This window comes from Myotis lucifugus, unplaced genomic scaffold, assembly GCF_000147115.1.
Source record: "Myotis lucifugus unplaced genomic scaffold, Myoluc2.0 scaffold_181, whole genome shotgun sequence".
Classification (NCBI taxonomy): Eukaryota; Metazoa; Chordata; class Mammalia; order Chiroptera; family Vespertilionidae; genus Myotis; species Myotis lucifugus.
In genome coordinates, this window is record NW_005871229.1 from 1,118,121 (window position 1) to 1,136,253 (window position 18,133).

General features: G+C 43.0%; 1 protein-coding gene across 5 annotated transcripts in view; it reads left to right on the forward strand.

Annotated features, from left to right (window-relative positions):
* The window catches only part of CIT (citron rho-interacting serine/threonine kinase), a 165,003-nt gene that overhangs the window by 108,726 nt on the left and 38,144 nt on the right, over nucleotides 1-18,133 (forward strand). For all 5 annotated transcript variants that reach the window (XM_023760388.1, XM_014462467.2, XM_023760390.1 and 2 more), the window contains 3 exons: nucleotides 493-667; nucleotides 4,075-4,272; nucleotides 11,422-11,475. In XM_023760388.1, the coding sequence (XP_023616156.1) occupies nucleotides 493-667; nucleotides 4,075-4,272; nucleotides 11,422-11,475 (427 nt within the window). The remainder of the gene's footprint in view (nucleotides 1-492; nucleotides 668-4,074; nucleotides 4,273-11,421; nucleotides 11,476-18,133) is intronic.

The following is an 18,133-nucleotide window of genomic DNA, read 5'->3' on the forward strand; positions in this document are numbered from 1 at the left end:
GGTCTTTGAGTGATTCTGGTTTCTGATGCTTCGAGCAGGCTGGGGAGAGGTGAGCATGGTTCACGGAGCAGTAGAAGGAACAGCATTCTTTCTCCTCAGCCCTCTTCCCTCCCCTGGGTCCACCTGAAAGCGTGGTTAGGGTTCTCTTAGACTCTAAGTGGCCCCTTTCTGCCCTCCTATACAGACTCAAAAAAAAAAGGTCTACAAAGAGTGAAAGGTCAGTATATCTTGCACTCTCCTTGACCACACTTAATCCCCAAAGTGGGGGACTCGTCCCCATGCTGTGATCATACTCGAGAGGCCAGGTCAGAACAGAGCTAACCTGGGAATGACCCTGAGGCCAGGTCAGGTCCTGGCTAACCTGGGAATGACCGTGTCCACTTACTGTAGAAGACACATCACTCACTCTGTTTCTGTCTGTCCTTCCGAAAGGACATGCTCACCTCTGACGAGACTGTGCTTTTGCTTGGTTCCTCTTACCACCCCCACCAGGAAGGCCCAGGAAGAGATGATTTCAGAACTCAGGCAGCAGAAGTTTTACCTGGAGACGCAGGCTGGGAAATTGGAGGCCCAGAACCGGAAGCTGGAGGAACAGCTGGAAAAAATCAGCCACCAAGACCACAGCGATAAGAATCGTCTGCTGGAGCTGGAGACACGGTTGAGGGAGGTGAGAGTGAGGGTGATCGCCCCAGAGGATTTGTTGGAGGACTCGGGCCCCAAACCAGCCAGGGGTCAGGCATAAGTCAGTGCTCACGTGAGAGGCATTGTGCCTGGAGAAGGGCACAGGCTGGGCACAGGGTCTGGGTTAGAGTCTCACCTCCGCTTCTGAGGAGTTTTCCAACCTTGGGCAGGCTACCTTCTCTCTGTGCATCAGTTTCTTCATCTGTAAAGCAGCCATGAAAATTGATCTCCCTCCCAGGGTCACATGGGGCTTACGTAATTGGTGCATCTTCAGATGGAGGCAGAGTGATTCCTTCTTATCTCGATTTAGCAAGGATCACATGACCCAGCTCATATACAGAGTTTAGCACAGCATTGGCTCTCTAGCATGGCTTAATGACAGGGACAGATTCAACCAAACGGTAGGTTTGTTGGATGGAAGGTGGTTCTCTTCAGAGGTATAAGGAAGCTGGGAAGGACAGCCAGGTTTTGAGGAGGAAAATACAACATACTCGGTTGTAAACATGTTGAGATTGATTGAAGTGATGAAGTTACGTTCAGGTACTCACCCATACTGTGTTTATTAAATGCCCGCAGTGTGCCAGCTAGTAGCCTGATATAATCTGTGACAAGACAGACCCAGTCCCTGATCTTAGGGCTGTCAACCTAGTGGGCAGGGTTACCTGGCACCTGCAGAGGCAGGACTGCCGTTCAGCAGAGTGGTTGTTGAAAGTGGGACATTGGGCTGGGAGTGGAGACACTGTGCTCAAATATTGGTGATGGAATTCTTCAAAGAGCAGATGGTGACTCTCAAGGAAAAGCCTGCTAAGCTGGCAGAGGTCTGCGGACTAAACCTTGGGGAATACCCATGCTTAAGCACGTCTTAGTTTACACTGGGGTGTTGAAATGAGGCCAGCACTCCAAAGGACAGCAGTTGTCAAGGTGTGGACCCTCCATTAGGACCACCTGGTATGTCAAAATGCAGATTCCTGGCCCGCTTCCTCCCTCAACCTGTTGGAATGGAATTGGGGTTGGAGGGGGTGCAGAGCAGAGGTTTGCATTTTTAACAGATGCCCCAGGAAATTCTTGTTTCTGGAGTTTGAGAACCATCTTTCTAGGTCATCTGAAAGCCTTAGGTGATGGTTTAACTTTTATCATGCAGGCGATATTTTTACTCCTCAGTAAGTTTAACACCACTCCCCCCTAAATAACTCAGAGAGACTTCTTTGAGCTTGGGAACATTGGCTGGATGGCCTGCCTTTCTTTTCCACAAATGTCTCTCTTACCTCTTCTGCCCTGAGGCTGTATAGCTCATCTGGGCAATTAAAATGCCTCTGGGAAGTGTGTTGCTTTGTTCTTAAATTAATACAGCTGGTCCCCCAAGGATGGTGGTAGAAATTTAGAATGCTGCTGAGAGGCTTGGAGCTGTATGCTCTCTGGGAGTTCTGGAACTTTAAATATAACAAGGCAGGTCCACCCTCCCGGCTGCCTGCTGCTATTGAGATGGGGTCAGAGGCCTCAGCCTCGGCTTGATTCACCTTGAAGGGCCTGCGCCCGCCCAGTGTGTGCAGCGTTAGCTCTTCGCTAGCAAAGTGTGTGGGGTCCTGACTGTGCAGGGCTCCTGGGTTCTCCTGTCAGTGTTCAGCATCCTGCTCACCCACCTCCGCTTGCTCCGCTGTCAGCTGTGTCTCATGGTTTTCCCAAGTGGCAGGGGAGTTTCCAGGCCTGCTAGCAGAGTGCTGGCCCTTTATTAAGGCCACCAGTAAGTAGCGGAGCTACACTTCCTGGGTTCGAACCAGCCCTGCCCTTGTTTAGCTGTGTGATATTTGTCCAGTTACTTGATCTCAATGCCAGAGTTTGCTAATCTGCAGAACAGAGGTCATAGTAGTTATGAAGATGAAAGGAGTTAAAACAGTGCCTGGCTCCTGTGAGTACATTTGCTGCTGTCATGTCGTTGTTGCACCATCGTCATCATTCTCAACCTCACTAGAGAGAGATCACAGCCTTGGCTTCAGCTGCCCCTGACTTCCCAACCAAGACCTCTCTCCAGTTTCTGAGCCATCATCCCAGCAGACATTAGACATCTCCATTTGGCTGTCTCCCCGTTGCTCAAGTTCAATAGGCGAAGACTGAATTTCTTATCTTTCTCCTCAAACTGGCTCTTCCTCTCATGTTCCCTGTCCTGGCCAATGGTTTCCCTCGTGTAATTCACCTGCCAGAAACACAGGTTCACCTTGGACTCACCTCTGTCCTTTGTTCCCTGCCCCACCTCGAAGCAACCACTGAGTTCTCTTGGTTCTCTAGGCTAAATCTTCCGTATGTCTTTCTTCTCTTCACCCGTATGGCCTTTGGGACTCCAATGTCATCTTTTCTGGGGAGCCTTCTCCTGTCCTCTGGAGCTGGATCTGATGTCTCCTTTGGGTCCCCACAGCTTCCTGTGTTTAACTCATCACCCTGTGTGCCTCTTGGCAGTCCCATTGGAGAGTGAGCTCTCTGAGGGCAGTGAGCGTCTGTTATTTGCTTGGTCATCAATGTCCGACAGAGTCTGGTTCTCGGTTCAGCCTTGTCAGTGCTTGTTAGGTCAATAGATGTGCCACGGTCTTCCTCATCTCCATGCCTCTGGGTGCCTTGCTGCCCCTGCTTGGAATTTTCTTTCTTTTCTGAGCTGCTTGTTGGCTTCCTGTATTCTTCAGTACACAGATGCAGTTACCACCTCTGCCCTCCGCTGTGTTCCCATTACCCCCCTGCATGTCCTGACCCTTGCACATGACCAAACATATGATAATGGTTGGTTTTCATTTTTCTTCTCAAGTTGAAGGCAGATCCTGTCTTTCATCTCCATTTTCCTTTTTACACAGAGGTTACTGAGTAAAGTTTTCTTATATGAGTGAATGAAATGTTGAGTAGATAGATGGCTAGATGGGCAGATAGAAGGAAGAATATTCATAATGTGACATTATTACTGGTTACCTAATGGGAACAAATCCGAGCAAGAATATTTAAAATACACAGAATTCAGCCTGTTGTTCCGTTTGTATTCTAATTACAAAGGTGTTCCTCTTACTAATATGATGTTACTTCTATCTGCTTGCTTTTAAATGCTTTTCTAGTAAGAGCACTTGTTATAATGTCCCCCGGAGGAGATTGTTGCATGGTTTTCCTTTGGAAACCTTCCCAAGCATTTGAATATTTGTAAATAAGGAATGGTTTGTATATGCATCCTCTCACATTTTCTTACTCCTGTTGATTTTCAAGACTCATAGAAGTCAGACCTGTTTAATTTAAATTTCCCCCTCAGTTGAGTGCTGAAGAATTTGATTCCATGACCAAGTTTAAGATACGCATTGAACAGCAGGTCACATCCTGGCTTCCTTTATAGTTAAGGTCAACTGAGCATTTCTCTCTGTGTCTCAGGTCAGCCTCGAGCACGAGGAGCAGAAACTGGAGCTAAAGCGCCAGCTCACAGAGCTGCAGCTCTCCCTGCAGGAGCGCGAGGCCCAGCTGACAGCCCTGCAGGCTGCCCGGGCGGCCCTGGAGAGCCAGCTCCGCCAGGCCAAGACGGAGCTAGAAGAGACGACTGCAGAAGCAGAAGAGGAGATCCAGGCGCTCACGGTAGGCCTGGGGAGCGGCCCCTGCAGCGCTGAAGGCCGCAGCGAGGATGAGTGTGGTGCTAAGATGTCTGCTCACTCTTAGACATTTCGAAAGAGAAAACAGCGATCTCTTGAGATGTTGAATGGGCATTAAATTGGCTTACATAGGCTTCTCCTTCATTGGAATTAGTGTTTTAGATCATTTGGTAATATCTGAGCTTTCCTTAGCATCTGGAAAAGGTCTTCCTTTATTTATCTTCCCTTTAAAAAAAATAATCATCCTTATTTTTTTCTTTTATTTTTTTCAATTACAGTTGACATTCAATATTATATTCATTTCAGGTGTATTCATCTGAATTTCAGTTATATTTGGAATTTCAGTTTTAGCCAAAGTCTTTTTACTTGGATCTTCTACTTTGATTTTCAATAATCATTAAAAAAATAATAATCTTAACAGTACCATATTTCTATATTTGTTTTGGTTAACCTTATTTTCGTTCTTTTTTTTAATTTGTAGATTCTGCTTTATGTCTTATGTATGCATCTGGTATGATCTGGTATATATTTTAAACTAGTTTCATTCTAAGAAGTTATTCTCCCTTTGTTGGGTTTGGAGAGCCCATTATCTCAACCCAGTTGGGAACATGAGCTGACAGTGCCAGGGTCCTATGGACCAGTCTGGGACACAGGGACTTCTAGGATTCTGGGGGTTACATAGTAACAGATGTAGAAGGTACTTGCGATTCCTAGATTTTTCAGGACTTAATGTCAAGTTCAGATACTGACTAAAATCTGAATTTCCATGTCTCTATGAGAACACTTATTAAACACTGTTGATGACACATGCCCCCAATATTTGTTTGGAAAAAAGTAGTCATGATATCTCTTTATACTTGGCCTTGTTTCAAAATGTACTGAAAGCAGTTTAGAAAGATACAAAACAGTGAAACAGGGTAAATAAGAAAGAAAAGGCAAAGAGTAAATAAGACTATAAAAGGGAAAAATGGAGGTAAGAATGAAATGAATAAATAAGAGTGAATGCAAAGAAGGCTTATACACTTTCTGGAGTTGGGTGGATGGGGAGGAAGACAGCCAGATAGCTCTTCTTGGCTGCTAAAGGAGACACTTAAAAATCTAACCAAAATTATATTTAATGCATTGTATGTTAATATTTTGCCCCTGTATGAATACCCAAGCTCTGAAAGGCAGAGAACTCAGTAATTTAATCCATACTTAATGAGTCCTCACTGTGTGCCTAGGGCTGTGTCTTTAGCCTTTTCTCCCTGGGAGATTGGCCTATAATTCCTCAAATCCTTTTACATTGGAGGAGGAAGACATTTCTTTTTCTGCTCAGTTGGAATTGGGAGGGAGGGCGGTGGCCATGCATCTTCTTCCCTTTGGAAGGAGGAGGGTATAAAATAGAGCGCGTGTCACCGCTGCTTATCTGTGGGGAAATTAGTCTTTAAATCCTGCTTGCTGCTGGTTGGAATATGCTGTGTCTAATGGCTGCTGGGAGCCTAGCACAGCAGCAAGTCACGACTTAATTTAGTCAGATGAGATCACTGCCTCAGAGCATCTTCTTAGAAAAAAAGAAAAACAGCTTTCCTAGGTCTAGAAACTAGGGCTCTACCAGTCTCGCAGATGAAGATGCCATGGAAAACAGGGCTTCTTAAAGTTCTGGCAGAAAACTGCCTTGGTCAGACAGCTGCTTGTAAGCCCCTCACGCAGGAACCCAGCTCCATGTCAGTTTGCTTCCATTCAGTTTTGAGGCTGTGGGTTTTCCCTCTCCCCTCCTTTTGATTACGTCTTATAAACCTGGTTATGGGCCTCATGTGGTTGTTGCCTGAATGGCTTTGTTGAATTTGGTCTGAAGAATGTATTTTCCAAGAGAAAAAGGAAATGGTCAAAAATGCTGTACTCTGATGCCCTCTCTCTCATTGTTTGAGGCCCAGGTTCAGACCCAGCGTAAGCATCAATCAAATTAAATCAGCCAGATCTAAAATGATCTCCCAGGAGGCTTGTCAGCTTCACAGCAGGCTGTTTTATCAATAAAAGGGAATAGTTAAATGGGCTATTATTGCTTATTTCAAAGAGGCCTCCATCTCCTCGCCTGGGAAGGAGTAGTTACCCCATTTGGCCTCCGCTTCTGGACCAAATGAGATGGATCGCCGCAGTTAAGTTGAAGATGGGCATTGAAGGAGCTTGTCAGGGGCCACTGGGAAGCCAGGGTGGGTCTTCTGCTTTCTTTTTCCTCACTCTCGCTTTACCCATCCTCTCAATTGCATTTGCATTGAAATTTACTGGCTGAGATTAAATCAAGGTAGAGACCAACAGGAGAGTAAAATTTAAGCAAAAATCCATACTTTCAAGATGCTGCCATGCTTATTGGTGGGAGAGCATTTTCTGCCTGGACTTGAAATTTAAGACTCCATGTAATCCTGTCCTGGAAGGGAGAGAATCGGAGTACGTACACTTTAGAGCACACAGATGTGTGACGTGGTGTCGGCGTCAGTCTGAATGGTGCCGTGGGGTAGAGGTGTGGTGTGAGCCCTGCGTACAACTGCAGGGCCCACCAACATGTTTCGCGTCCCTTCCCTCACGTGCTTTTATTGATTTGGCCAAGAGTCTAAAGCCAGAGACAGTAATGAGAGGAATCCTCCCAGCATTCTGTGATTATGAGATTCCAAAGTTGTTCCCTGTGATTAGTTAAAATTGTTAGTCAATGCACGTTCTCATTTTTTCTCCCCCCCCCAATAAATATCAAACCCTGTATTTAATTAGTAAGCCGTCAGTGTGATAGCCAAGATGTGAAATTGGGGCATATAAGGTGACAGTCTTGCTTGGCACCTGCCTTCACAGAGAAAGGGGTGGAAGCCTGAGTGTTCTAGAATCATGACCATGGATCCCAGAAGGTGGTCAGACATCTAAATACTGGGTTCCTTTCCTGAGCTCTGCGGGTATTTTCTCTCGTCAAGGCTGTGTTATAATTCTCTTTTCTTTCTTCTTCTTGTAACTTTCCTTAAAATTAATGAAGACATAAGTACTCTCCAAAGAGAGTGGCTCTCTGTTCTGCAGGCTGCAGCCTGTCCATTCTACCTTATTGCCACCTAACCCCTAGCTCAGGGCTTCTCAGAGTAGGTCTGTGGGTGCCTGGTGGTCCCCAAGGTCAGATTATTTTCGCAGTAATACTAAGATGTCATTTGGCTTTTTTTTTTTTTAAATATATTTTATTGACTTTTTACAGAGAGGAAGGAAGAGGGATAGAGAGTTAGAAACATCGATGAAAGAGTAACATCGATCAGTTGCCTCCTGCACACCCCCTTCTGGGGATGTGCCCGCAACCAAGGTACATGCCCTTGACCAGAATCGAACCTGGTACCTTTGAGTCTGCAGGCCGATGCTCTATCCACTGAGCCAAACTGGTTACGGCCATTTGGCATTTTTTATTGGGTTAACACACCGATGGTACAAAAGCAATGTTATTGTTATTTAAAAAGAAATAAAATACAAATATTTGAAAAAGATCTCAGTTTTAATTTCTATTTTTTTTAAAAATATATTTTTATTGATTTTTTACAGAGAGGAAGGGAGAGGGATAGAGAGTTAGAAACATCGATGAGAGAGAAGCATCGATCAGCTGCCTCCTGCACACCCCCCACTGGGGATGTGCCTGCAACCAAGGTACATGCCCTTGACCGGAATCGAACCCGGGACTCTTCAGTCCCCAGGCCGACGCTCTATCCAGTGAGCCAAACCGGCTAGGGCAGTTTTAATTTCTAATATAAATATAGATAGAGGTAACCCACATAAACAAAAGCTCTTTGGGGTCCTCAATAATTTGTAAGAATACCTATTTCCTGTAGTACCTAATGTCTAATTAACACTCAGTTATTTCATTGAGAGAATCCAAATACATTTTATCTTGTCTTATGTATTTCACTATCCTTATATATACTATTATGCGACCTTTTGCTTTTTTGTAGAGTTGGTTTATAACTTATTTCAAAAAAACATAAAACATGTTTCTTGACATTTTTTTAACCCAGATCAGCCCAATAATTATTAAATTTCTTATAGTATTTCTAGCAGTCACAACAGGATTGGTTCTACATTTTGGGTATATAGGTCATAGTCAATAATAAATCAAAAGCCATAACGATGGTAATTCATTACATTATCCCCTCAAAGAGGATTGCCATTTGATGTTTCAAAATGATCCAAGGGTCTCAGTGATGGAAAATTTCAAAGAAAATGAAACAGTATTAGTGATTGACATTTCAAACTACAAGTGGGGGCAGTTAAACAAGTTTTTAATGGTGTGGGATGAGAAACTTTGCTATTAATAAGAAGGAGGAATAGGTTGTCTATCCCTAAGTCTAGGCCAGGGATCACTGTTTAGGCTTTGAAGGAATTAACTCTACCCTCAGCTTCTTGTTGCTGTCTTTGAGAGATTTCATACCAAATAGTCATTTAGAGCAGGGTTAGGCAAGCTATAACCAGTGAGTCAAATTCAGTCTGCCTCCTGTTTCCTGTCAATAAAGTTTTATTGACACATAGCCATACCCATTTTTGTACATATTGAGTATGGCTGCTCTTGTGTTATGAGGGCAGAGTTGAGTATTTTTGACAGGGACTGAATGGCCCTTGAAGCCAAAAATATTTACTGGCTGGTCCTTTAAAGAAAAAATTTGCTCACTCTTGCTCTAGAGTTTATTAATCTGTGGGCCTTATTCTCCTTTTAGGAAGAGTCCTCGGTGGTCATGAAATACACTCGGGGATTGGATGGTCTTTGGGGCCAGACTCTCTGCTTGCTCTCTTACAGATGAGACTTCAACAGCAGTGTAGATAGCTATGTTCCTACTTTGGATAAATAGTATTCTTACACATCTATTGGTTGCCTCCTGTACCTGTCAGGGATCAAGCCTGAACCTAGGTACATGCCTTGACTGGGATTTGAACCCACGACCCTCCAGTCCGAGGGCCGGTGCTCTAACCACTGAGCACCAGCCAGGGCTAATTCCTTTCCTTTCCTTTTTTTTTTTTTTTAAATTTAAGAGAAGAACTACTTTTGCCCCTGGGCTTTCCGAGCAAAGCAAACAATGCCATAATCCACTTTAGCTCTCAAATCAAAAGGCTGTAAGGATTTGACTCCTTTCCCTTGGCCCCCATGTTCATGAGCAGGTCTTATTACATGTGCTTCCAAAAGAGGTAGCAGTTCCATTCACTTTTCTGTTTTGGCCACCATCCTCTCTTCCTTGAATGACAGTGGTTTCCCTGCTCCTTTCTACCTTTGTCCTATTTTGATCTATTCTTCCTGTGGCGTCCACACAATGACAATCATATCATATAAGTCTGCTTCTTAAAACACCATTGGCTTTCAATTAATTGCAATTTGAATGAAATCCAAACACTTTTCTGGGCCTTCAAGATTCTTGGTCCCTGCCTGCCTTTCTACCATCATCTTGAGCCACATTTTCCTTGTCTGTGCTTGAGCCAGGTGGTTTTCAAAAATCATTTGGCTACAGCCCACCAAAGAATACATTTTACCTTGTATTGTAATAGTGTGTTTCACTGAATTTAAGGTACCAAAAATCGGGATGCATCTTATAATCATAGCCTATATGTGATTATATAGTCATCCTATATAATAAAAGGCTAATACGCAAATCGACCAAACGGCGGAATGACTGGTCGCTATGACATGCACTGACCACCAGGGAGCAGACGCCAAATGCAGGAGCTGCCCCCTGGTGGTCAGTGCGCTCCCATGGGGAACACCGCTCAGCCAGAAGCCCCGAGCCAGTGCACTCCTGTGGGGAAGGGGCCTAAGCCATTAGTTGAACATCCCCTAAGGGCTCCCAGACTGCGAGAGGGCACAGGCCGGACTGAGGAACCCCCTCACCCCCACCCCAAAGTACACGAATTTCATGCACCGGACCTCTAGTATATACATAAACATGTCATGGTTTAGTTGATAGCACTTTTTCTTTTTAAATATTACATAAAATTGTCATAGTCTTACAACTTGATAGCATCTTAAATTGGATGAATTATGCTATCTCAGACAAATTTTCTACAACAGGGCTTACTGTTGTAGAAAAAGTACCATGTAATGTTTTTTATATTCTGTCCTGTTTGTTCCATTTCATTGGATAAAACAAACCAGAAAATCCCACTTATGCTCACCATTGGGGTACAGCTTGAAGTTGAAAAAACTCTGCTGTAGCCACTCGGGTCTTTTTTTGTTCATCAAGTGCACTAAACTTCTTGCCTCGGGGTTTTGGCACACGCTGTTCCCTTTGCCTTTTCCTGTTCTTTGCGTGGCTGGCTCCTCCTCACCCAGCAGGTTTCGGTTTAAATGTCACCTCTTCAGGGAAGCCTCTGTGACCAACCATCTAAGTGAGTTCCTTCCTAACCCCCTGGTTCCCTTTTTTCTGTTTCCTTTATAGCATTTGCCACACTTTGTAATCATGCACTTATTTATGTCCTAGCTCCCCTCACCAGAATGAAGTTGTCAGCCCTACACCGCTCTCCTTATCACAGTGTCTGGCATGTAGTATGCACTCAAAAAATCCTTGTCAACTGAACGAAGCAGTTCTGCCTCTCTATTTATTTCAAGATCACTATGGGGTTTCTGAATCTCAGCAGCCTTTGATAAAAAAATAAAAAAGTTCCTACTTTGTCCTGGCTATTGTCCTGTATGTGTGTCTGTGTGTTTTTGTCTCTCTTGGGAATAGGCTTGGGGAGGGTCAAGTAGCGAGAAGAGGGAAAGGTTAAGGCCAGGGAACAAGCAAATGAAGGAGAGTAAAGACTTCATCCTTTATTAGGTTTTTTTGTCCACTCATCCCTAGGCATTGATGTGAATGTTCCAATATATTTGTAAAGGGTAGGCATGTGTGGTCTAAGTAGTTCATTGTTGTATGTCAACTGTAATTGAAAAATAAATTAAAATTAAAAAAATAGTTAATTGTTATTAACGCAGCATCATGTGTTCCTGTAACTTTTGTTTCTGATGTTGGGGATGACTTAATCCTTTGAAAAACAGATGCTGAAGCTGCTGCATCAACGTTCTTGGCTTTCTAGGCAATTGCTGTTCTCTTTATTTGACCCGTAGTGTGTACAATTGTATTCCTCCCTATGGAAAATTTATAATCAACTTCTTACCTTTTAGGCACATAGAGATGAAATCCAGCGCAAATTTGATGCCCTTCGTAACAGCTGTACTGTGAGTATTAACCAAAGATGATTAAAATAGCATAACATTAGATCCAAGACGAAAAAGAGAACATCTCTTCGTGATGTCAGTGACTAATTTTTGATACAGACTCTCAGCTTGAAGCAGTTAATGCTGTCAAACCGATTTGGCGTTTCTGAGCCCCAGATCACTTCAGTTTCTCGGATGTCTGCCTGTTTTAAACATTTAAAGCCATTCTTCATGCTGGAGGGCGGATAGCTGGAGTGGACCAAATAAGTCTCACTGCACAACCATTAATAGGTTTCAGTCGCTGCAACAAAAGTCCCGAGCAGCTGCCCCTCCTTCTCCAGTGTGGAAGATTCCCAGGCTAGCTCAGGCCAGAGGTTGTGCAGGGGCAGTTATGTGTGCGAAGAGTCTTCTGTAAGCTGCTGCCTCTGCAGAGGAAACATCTAGAAATTTTAACTTCCTAACAGGTAAAATCTGGCTTCCTTCCATGCAAATTTAAAATCTAGGACTCTGGAAGATGTTGTTTATATTGAGAAAAATAAATCCTATGCACAGATAAGCATCATTCATAGATTATGTAATAGGGTCGGTCAATGGAAATGCAAAGTCTATTTTTGCTGAAAAGGAAGGCCTGAAATAGGCCTCTTTCAGAGAGAGGGATGTTATCTTACCCATGGGTCCCCTGCCTTTCCTTTGGTCCTTTCATTGCTTTATTACCTCCTAGTCAGTCCTAGGTGAGCTTGTCTCCATTTGCATTATTCGCATCTGTGAGTTTCCAGAATGCACACCCCCTCCCCGCCCCCATACGTGTTTTATTTTCTTATAATGAACTCTTTCTTTCCTCCTTACCAATAGTGGGGCATTAGATCCTGATGCTTTCCCCCTTAGTTTAGGTATAAAATGCATACAGTAAAGAATATAAAATGTATAACAGTTTTACATGTATAGACAATCTACGTAGCCACAACATAGATTAAGATACAGAGCATTTTCAGCCCCCAGAAGGCTCCCTCATGTTCTCATCAGCATCCTTTTCCCCAAGGATAACCACTATTCTGATCTCTGATATCATAGATCAATTTTGCCTATTTTTGAGCTTCATTTAAATGAAGGTCTTTTGAGTTTAGCATTTAAAAAAAATTTTTTTTTTAACTTGTCTGTGTGGTTCATCCATGTTGTATCTGTCAAAAATTTGTTCTTTTTCATTATGGTGTGGTGTATCCAGTATATGACTAGAACTGAAGTGAGTTTACCCATTCTCCTGCGGGTGGATATTTGTGTTGTTTTTGCTGTGGGTAAAGCTGTTAGAGAACATTCTTGTCCACGTCCTTTGGTGGCTATAAGCACTTATTTCTGATGAGCATATACCCAAGAGCGGAATAGCTAGGTCACGCGACATGCCTTTAGTTTGACTCTAGTAGGCACCTGGCAGACGGCTCTTGGTTATTTTCTGGTGCTGATGGCTGGACCAGGGTGGGCCCACCTTAGAAATGTCTGTTGATTTCCTCCATTCTCCCTCCCTTCGTCAAAGAATAGACGCATTCTGGGCCTGTCCTCTTTTTTAGTTTCTTTTTGTTGTGGTTTCTTATTTTACACGAGTTATTTGCTTACATTACATACATGCTCAAATGATCACCGAATAAAATATAGATCTTTTTATGGCTGTGGTATTTTTAGATTACTATATTTTCCTAAAATAAAACTTGGATGTATTTTCAGTGTGTACATCAGTGATCCTTCATCTGCAGGTTTCCTTTCTTCATTTTTAGTCTTTTGGCATAAAGATTAAAATAAAATTTTTAATACTTTTATTGAGGTGTAACTGGCATACAATCCCCTGATGAATTTTGAAGTGTGTGTACACCTATGAAACCAGCACAACACTCAAAATCCTGAACATATCCATCATCCTCAGAAGTTCCCTTGTGCTCCTTTGTCATCCACTCTCCCCCACATTTTTAAAATTGGAAATTCAGTTTTTAATAGAATATGGCGATATGTAGAATGAATTTGGTTACTTTCTTAACTTATGTAACTTTCAGACTCTCTTTATTCCTCAGATGTGCTTTTTTTCTGCAACACTGACCTGTAATCCTTCCTTTCCTTACCCCCGGCATTCCGTGGAGAAGCTCTGGGGGCCTCGCAGGTGGATGGAGGGGTCCCACCCACAGCAGTGGCCACTGAGGGTCCACACTGGCTCTCTGATGTTAGGCAGACCAGGCTGCAGTTCTGAATTGGCCTCTTGGGAGCCTATGTGGTGTTATCTCCCAAGTCTCTATTTCTTTGCCTATAAAATGGAGCTAACACTCTCCTTGATTCCAATGCATCATGGATTGTAGGACATAATTTAATAACTGCTCTTTGGAGCCTGGGCAAGAGAAGAAAGGTAGCTGCTTAGTTCCAGTATATATCCAAATTACAGAAACCGTAACACTTAGGGAACACTGAGTCATAGAATCAGAAATTTGGTAACAGTACCTACCCATGGGGTTCCTACAAGAATTAATGAGATGATGCATCCAAGTGTTTGCATAGGGCCTGGTCTTTAGAAATTGCTAAAACTGTTGGTTACTATCATTATTTTATTACTAGAGGCTCAGTGCATGAGTTCATGCACCAGTGGGGTCCCTCAGCCTGCGGGATCAGGCCAAAACTGGCCCTCTGACATCCCCCAAGGGGTCCCAGATTGCAAGAGGGCACAGGCCAAGTCGTGGGACCCCACCCGTGCATGTTCGGTGCTGGGGAGGGATGCGGGAGGTTGGCCAGCTGGGGAGGGAAGGCTCCAGGGCGTGTCCAGCCTGTCTCGCTCAGTCCCAATCAGCCAGACCCTAGCAGCATGCTAACCTACCAATCGGAGCGTCTGCCCCCTGGTGGCCAGTGCACATCATAGTGATCTGTAGAGCAGCCTTAGCATATCATTAGCATATTACGCTTTGATTGGTTGAATGGACGACCAGACGACCAGACACTTAGCATATTAGGCTTTTATTATATAGGATATTGGACCTCTGACATAAAAGTGAATCCTTTGTTTAGAAAAGGGTTCTGCTCCTTAGAAAAGTTTGAAAGGCACCCCTTATGGAACAATATTTGACAACAATAGTCTATCTCAATTATACTTTTGCCAAGTTCAAAGGTTGCTTTCAAGGCACCTCAGTAAATGTTCCTTTCTCGTTGGTGTGGTTTGAGATCGTCCACTAGAAGTGTCTTTATTACTGTTGGGAATTCCTAAATCAATTGATAGAAGCTCCCAGTTAGCAGCTTTTAAAAAGCCCATGAAAAGTAAGATTTTCAAGCTCTGACCGCTTTTATATTTCAAAGAGATTTCAAAAAAGGATTTGATTCAAAATATAGATCTTTGAATCCTACCTAAGTCTGTTTTGGAGGGGAGTTGGTGGGCAAACATATGACACAGTTTTAATTATGAATCAATCTGTCAGCTATAAGATTAAAAATAAATAATATGCAAATAGCTGCCTTCAAGAGAAAACCAGGCATTAAAATAGGACTTCAGGCCTGTGTCTCTGTAGCCTGGTGCTCACTACCTGGCGGGTGTCTTCACCTCTCACCTGCTACGGACATTTACTGGGTAACGTTCCCCGGGGGCTCCTCGCCAGGTGGGAGATGTTAGCATCTGTTCCTCAGAACCACGGGTTTTGCATGAAAGCCTTGAAAAGCAACAGATAACCCCAAATAGAGATTTTTATTTTTTTTCCAAACAGCATTTTTTATATCCTGTTTTCTCTTAGAGCTGCACCAAGATATCTTATCTGCAAGAACAGTACACAAGAAGGCTCTGGTGGCCCCTGTCTCCCTCGTCTTTTTTGCCATTAAGATGGAATCAGGCTTTCAGTTTATCTTTTTTACCCTCTGTCTTTGGCGATGAAAGATTAACCGACTCTAATATAGTAAAAAGATCATTTGCGCTTGGTGTGGAGATAATAACCAAAGGCCACAAAGTAGACCCAGTAATTCTCCTTGTGCATTACCTGGTTCAAAATCACCTATTATTATAAAAGTCTATTATTATATATATTTTTTAAAACCATGGAGACCATTAATTTACTGCTTTGTCTCAAGTCAGTTCAATATCTGCAAACTCAAGTGTGTGTGTGTGTGTGTGTGTGTGTGTGTGTGTGTGTGTAACACTTAATACCACATCTCCAGCAACTGGAAACAGAGGCACAAGCTACACATGTTCTGGCTTGGGTAGAAAGAATATGTAAAAAGTCTGAACGAGTTAAAATGTTTTAATGAGTGTTTGGGTGCTTCACACAAACACAACCTCCTTCCCTTAGCCATCGGCAGCATAGAGACAGTGACAGGCTCTAGAACCAGCATCACAAACTGTGTAAGTAGGAATCGGAGACATGGCCCCTCCCCCCAAAACAAACAAACAAAACAACAGAGGACAACAGGGAACTAGAAGCACCCTTCCTCCAGGGCCCATTTCAGTTGAAGTGAAAGTAACGATCTTGGCACGTCATTGACATCTTTCCAGTGTTTCTTCTGAAACAACTTGTAATTTAATTTTGGGAGAAAGAGAAGAGGTGGCAGAAATGGATTCATAACAGACTGCATTTTCTTTTCATAAATTTCAAAAGGAAGTGGGTATCCAAAGGCTTAAATATGTCTTCAGATGGCAAGGAAACTGTTTTGGTAGCATGTATATTCTTACATGAGCAAATTTTCTGTAGTCCCTGCTCCCCAAGAGGCACCATTGTAATCTTTATAATGAAGCATCATCTTGGTCATTAATTTTTAATCCCTTGTGTTTTTTAAAATATATTTTTATCAGAGAAGAAGGGAGAGGGAGAGAGAGAGATAGAAACATCAGTGATGAGAATCATTGATCAGCTGCCTCCTGTATGCCCCCTACTGGGGACCAAGCATGCAACCCTGGCATGTGCCCTTGATCAGAATTGAACCTGGGACCTTTCAGTCCACAGGCTCTATTCACTGAGCCAAACCAGCTAGGGCTATCCCTTGTATTTTTACATGGTACATTAAAGTGGAATAGTAACCAAGAAAATTCAAAACATTAAAACAATAGAAGCAGAAGGGTAGTGAAGATAGTATTTATCTCCAGGTCACAGATGGAGAAACCAACCCAGTAAAGTCCACCGTTGCTTATCTCAGGTTCCTGAGTTCATTGTACTGCATAGCTTCCGGGCCAGTTTGCCTCAATTCTGTTTTCCTTTGGGAAAGTGGCGGAAGGAAGCATCATAGAGTTAAGTGGGGACATTTGCAGTCTGTTATGAAAACGATCTTAAGGAGTGGGGCTTGCTACCTACTGGAAAGAGACCAGTTGAACTATTAAGCATTGTTTATTCATTTATCTATGGTTTGAGGAGCTTTAGCCATGGCACAGAGAGGGTGGTGTAGGGATCCCTATGAGGCATAGCTGCCTGCTAGGAATGGCATGCGTGCATTGTTTTCCTATCCCCACCCCCCATGAAGAAGGAGTCTCAGCTAAGAACCTGACCAGATAACCTTTATTCCCCTTTTGTAGCTGACAGTGTACTTCAAACCAGTACATTAGGAATTTGACTTCTGATATTAAAATTAAAATTCCTAGACCACTTACTACATTAAAAATCCATCAGCTCGGTTAACAAAATGAAAAGCCGTGCTTTCTGAGCCGCATTGAACAAATGTACTTACTTGATGCTCTTTATTTCCATGTGCCCGGGAAGATATTTTTTAAACGCTAATCAGAGGTGGTTAAAATAGGGAATTAGTCATGGAAACTGTGTTAACATTTCATAAAGTAACTCTACTCTTGGTTTGAAAATTGGAAACAATTAATAAGCATAGGCTTAAAGGCATTTCCTTTTAATTTACATCTTTTTGTTACATAAAATTTAATTTGCTGCCTGTGCACCTCATTCCAACTATTAGAAAATTGGCCTTAAAGTTCTCAAGTATTGTGTGTTAAAGCGGTCTGCAAGTGCTGATACCGAGCTCAGCAAAGAACAGGAAAGCTAAAAGCAGTGGTGAAGTCATTCTGCCATTGAGCGGGGAAATAATTTAGCCAAACCCGATTAAATCTCTTTCACAAAATGACAATTTCATATACACGTCTTCCCATTTTTCCGATAGCGAACTGTATAATGAAAACCATTAAAGTGACGCCATGGTACAATATTGTGTTTTCAGGATTACTCTGAACTTCCCTGAAGATATTTTTTCCTTTGTTGCATGTAATTAAATATATGGCCTGAGATATTATTAAAATAACTCTTAGTGTCCTTCACTCGGTCTTTCTCAATAAGAACTTTATTTTGCTTTCTAAGACTATCTCCAGGTGAAACTATAGTTTCTATCGAAGGTGTCGTGGCATTTTAGCTTAATTAGCTGACTGTGAGACCGGTCTTCATCTCTCTTTCCTCAATTTGCATTTTCCACATTATATTTTTGTTCATGAACTTTATCTCATTTAAAGGGGCCCCTTCTGTATGGCCTTCACTTTTGGTGGATTAGCTTTTGCCATGTTTTCCAGGTGAACCCTGAGATAGACTTTCCTCTTTCTAGCACAGCGAGTGTCTTATTGCCCAGTGGGCGGGCGCAGGAGCTTGGGGCCCACTCTGGGCATTGGAGAGGCAAACTCAGGAGCCGCTCATTGATCGCTAGTGTCCCCAGCTTCAGGAACCCACGGCTCTAGAAGCAGTTTCTCATTTAA